Genomic DNA, 2,139 nt, shown 5'->3' with positions numbered 1-2,139 from the left:
AAAAAAAAAAGAACATCTTGACTACTCATATCGAGAAAATGTTTGCCACATTTGGTGTCCACAAGTTAAGTGGCTATCTTGTTCTACGCCTGTTTTATTTGGTACCAAAAATCGAGTTAACGTATTTCATTATGAATCAGTCACATGGTCCCTACATAATTTACGTAACTACATACTTGTTTGTTTTCCACTACATTCTCGTTTGTTTCAACATGTGAAAAGCATTTCTTTTTTCAATATGAAGAAAACAATGTTTAAGTGCCAAGGAACTACTGGTGGAAAAAAAGGAAGGTCAGCCATAGAATCAAATTAAACTTACATTTAATCAGTAACTTGGCATGTTTTTACAGGTAGTGAAATTCTTGAAATAATACAAAAGAGAAAATAGAGAACACCCAAGATGTATACACTGCATTCCAGCTTCGTGACAGAACTGCGTCCCCATGCAGCCCTGGAAACACAGCTCTTTTCCTTCTGCAGTTCATATGGAGGCCACTAAGAGGTCATAACTCTAAATGGAACATTATTACCCTCCATGCCCAGAATGTTATTCTAAACAAAAATTTATGTGGATAATAAGAATTTCTGTCCTGCTCATCTCCCTTTTGGAGTCATTAGAGAAATAAAGCTTGAAAGCATGCTGCTAAACAAGGGATCATGGCACTTTGGAAAGGATAAACTGGTCCTTAGTTCAGATTTTCCCCACTGTACTACTTAAATTACCATTGCATGAGAAATTTTTATTAATTTGACAGCAAACCTTTCTAATATATCAAAAAAAAAAAAAAAGCAAAACAAAACATGTGGCAGAATCAAAACAAATACCTTTTGGGTTCTATTGATGGCAAAAGATATATTGCTTTTTTTAGCCTAAAATAAAGAAATAGAACAATACCTATTTCTTTCCTAAGTTTATTCTTATATTGCAGGGAGGTTTCCATTCAGTTTCAAAGAAAACTATCCAATTTTCTTTTTGTATCTACCGTGAGCATCAGTAAAACATGCCTTGACTACTTCCCCCTCAATTGCATTCTACCTGACGAAGGAGAGGATCACTGTACATCTGCTCAATAGTCTGGGTAGTGCTTGCGATACAATTCTTTAAATCTGTTAAAAAAGAATACTTAGTTAAAATGATTTCATTCCACATCACATAGGCTGCTTCAATATAGCAAAGAGTATTGTTTACCTGTACCCAGGGTTCCGATGATTTCAGCTTCGCTCTTAATTACATTAAGATTTTAAAAAATTATCTCATAATTGGCACCAAAACTGGTTAAAGAGGAAATAGGCTATTTAGAAAAAGGCCTTAATGGGTCACTTGGGTGTAAAATAAATGTCCCAGAGACAGGACTTGAAAAAGGTGGCAGAACGAAGCAGGGCTAAATTTCTGTGAATAAGAACTGGGTAGGAATCTGGATTTTTATTTTTATGTCCCCCAGAAAAAAATAAAGGAAGGAGGGAGAAAAGTCTGAGCAACATGACCATGAGGCCAAAAAAAACCTTTAAGAACACAATGTTGAATAACTGAATTTCATATTGTATGCATTGCTCAAATATTCTCTGCCTCATTAACCTTCAGTAAAGCTTATTTCATATAGAAAAGACTTCTAACAGTGGAAATCCAGAAAAGGTAAATTCTAAGTTTGGGTCAACTGAAGCCAGAGTTCAGATAAACTGCAAGAAAAAAATCGGCAGATACAGAAAAATCCTACCCAAAGCTGATCATAAGTGTCTCAGCTACCCAGGAATTTCCTGAAATGTTAAGAAGGCTTCTAGGAAGGATCTTTCCATAGTCGTATAATCGGAGTGTGTGAACCAATCTTACTGGGAACTAAAAGTACGAAAGAAGTTATGGTCTCCATGCCAAAACTCAACAGTATATATGGCAATGGCAGAAGTATATCCAAGGTGCCTAACTTCTAAATAGTAAAACAAACGGAAAAGGCGAAGAGTAACTGCTTGACAAATTCTAAAGAGCTGACCTTGCATGTCTTGTTCAGTCTCACTCCTCCACCTCTGAAGACAGGTCTTAACAAAGGTTATCTCCTCATCTGTGACTGTTCGAGGAGCTGGGTGTGCAGGCATTTCCATGGGAGACCGGAAAGATGTAAGTGGCTTATTCATTGTCTTAGAAAT

The 2,139-nt window shown here is 36.3% G+C and overlaps 1 protein-coding gene across 1 annotated transcript in view; it reads right to left on the bottom strand.

The window, feature by feature from the left end:
- USP28 (ubiquitin specific peptidase 28) overlaps positions 1-2,139 on the bottom strand; it is a 53,376-nt gene that overhangs the window by 12,054 nt on the left and 39,183 nt on the right. The window contains exon 15 of the mRNA XM_023533760.1: positions 1,028-1,107. Within this exon, the coding sequence (XP_023389528.1) occupies positions 1,028-1,107 (80 nt within the window). The remainder of the gene's footprint in view (positions 1-1,027; positions 1,108-2,139) is intronic.

This window comes from Pteropus vampyrus, unplaced genomic scaffold (assembly GCF_000151845.1).
Source record: "Pteropus vampyrus isolate Shadow unplaced genomic scaffold, Pvam_2.0 Scaffold110, whole genome shotgun sequence".
NCBI classification, from domain to species: domain Eukaryota; kingdom Metazoa; phylum Chordata; class Mammalia; order Chiroptera; family Pteropodidae; genus Pteropus; species Pteropus vampyrus.
The sequence above is the reverse complement of the archived record's forward strand: the minus strand, read 5'-3'. Positions and strand labels throughout refer to the sequence as shown.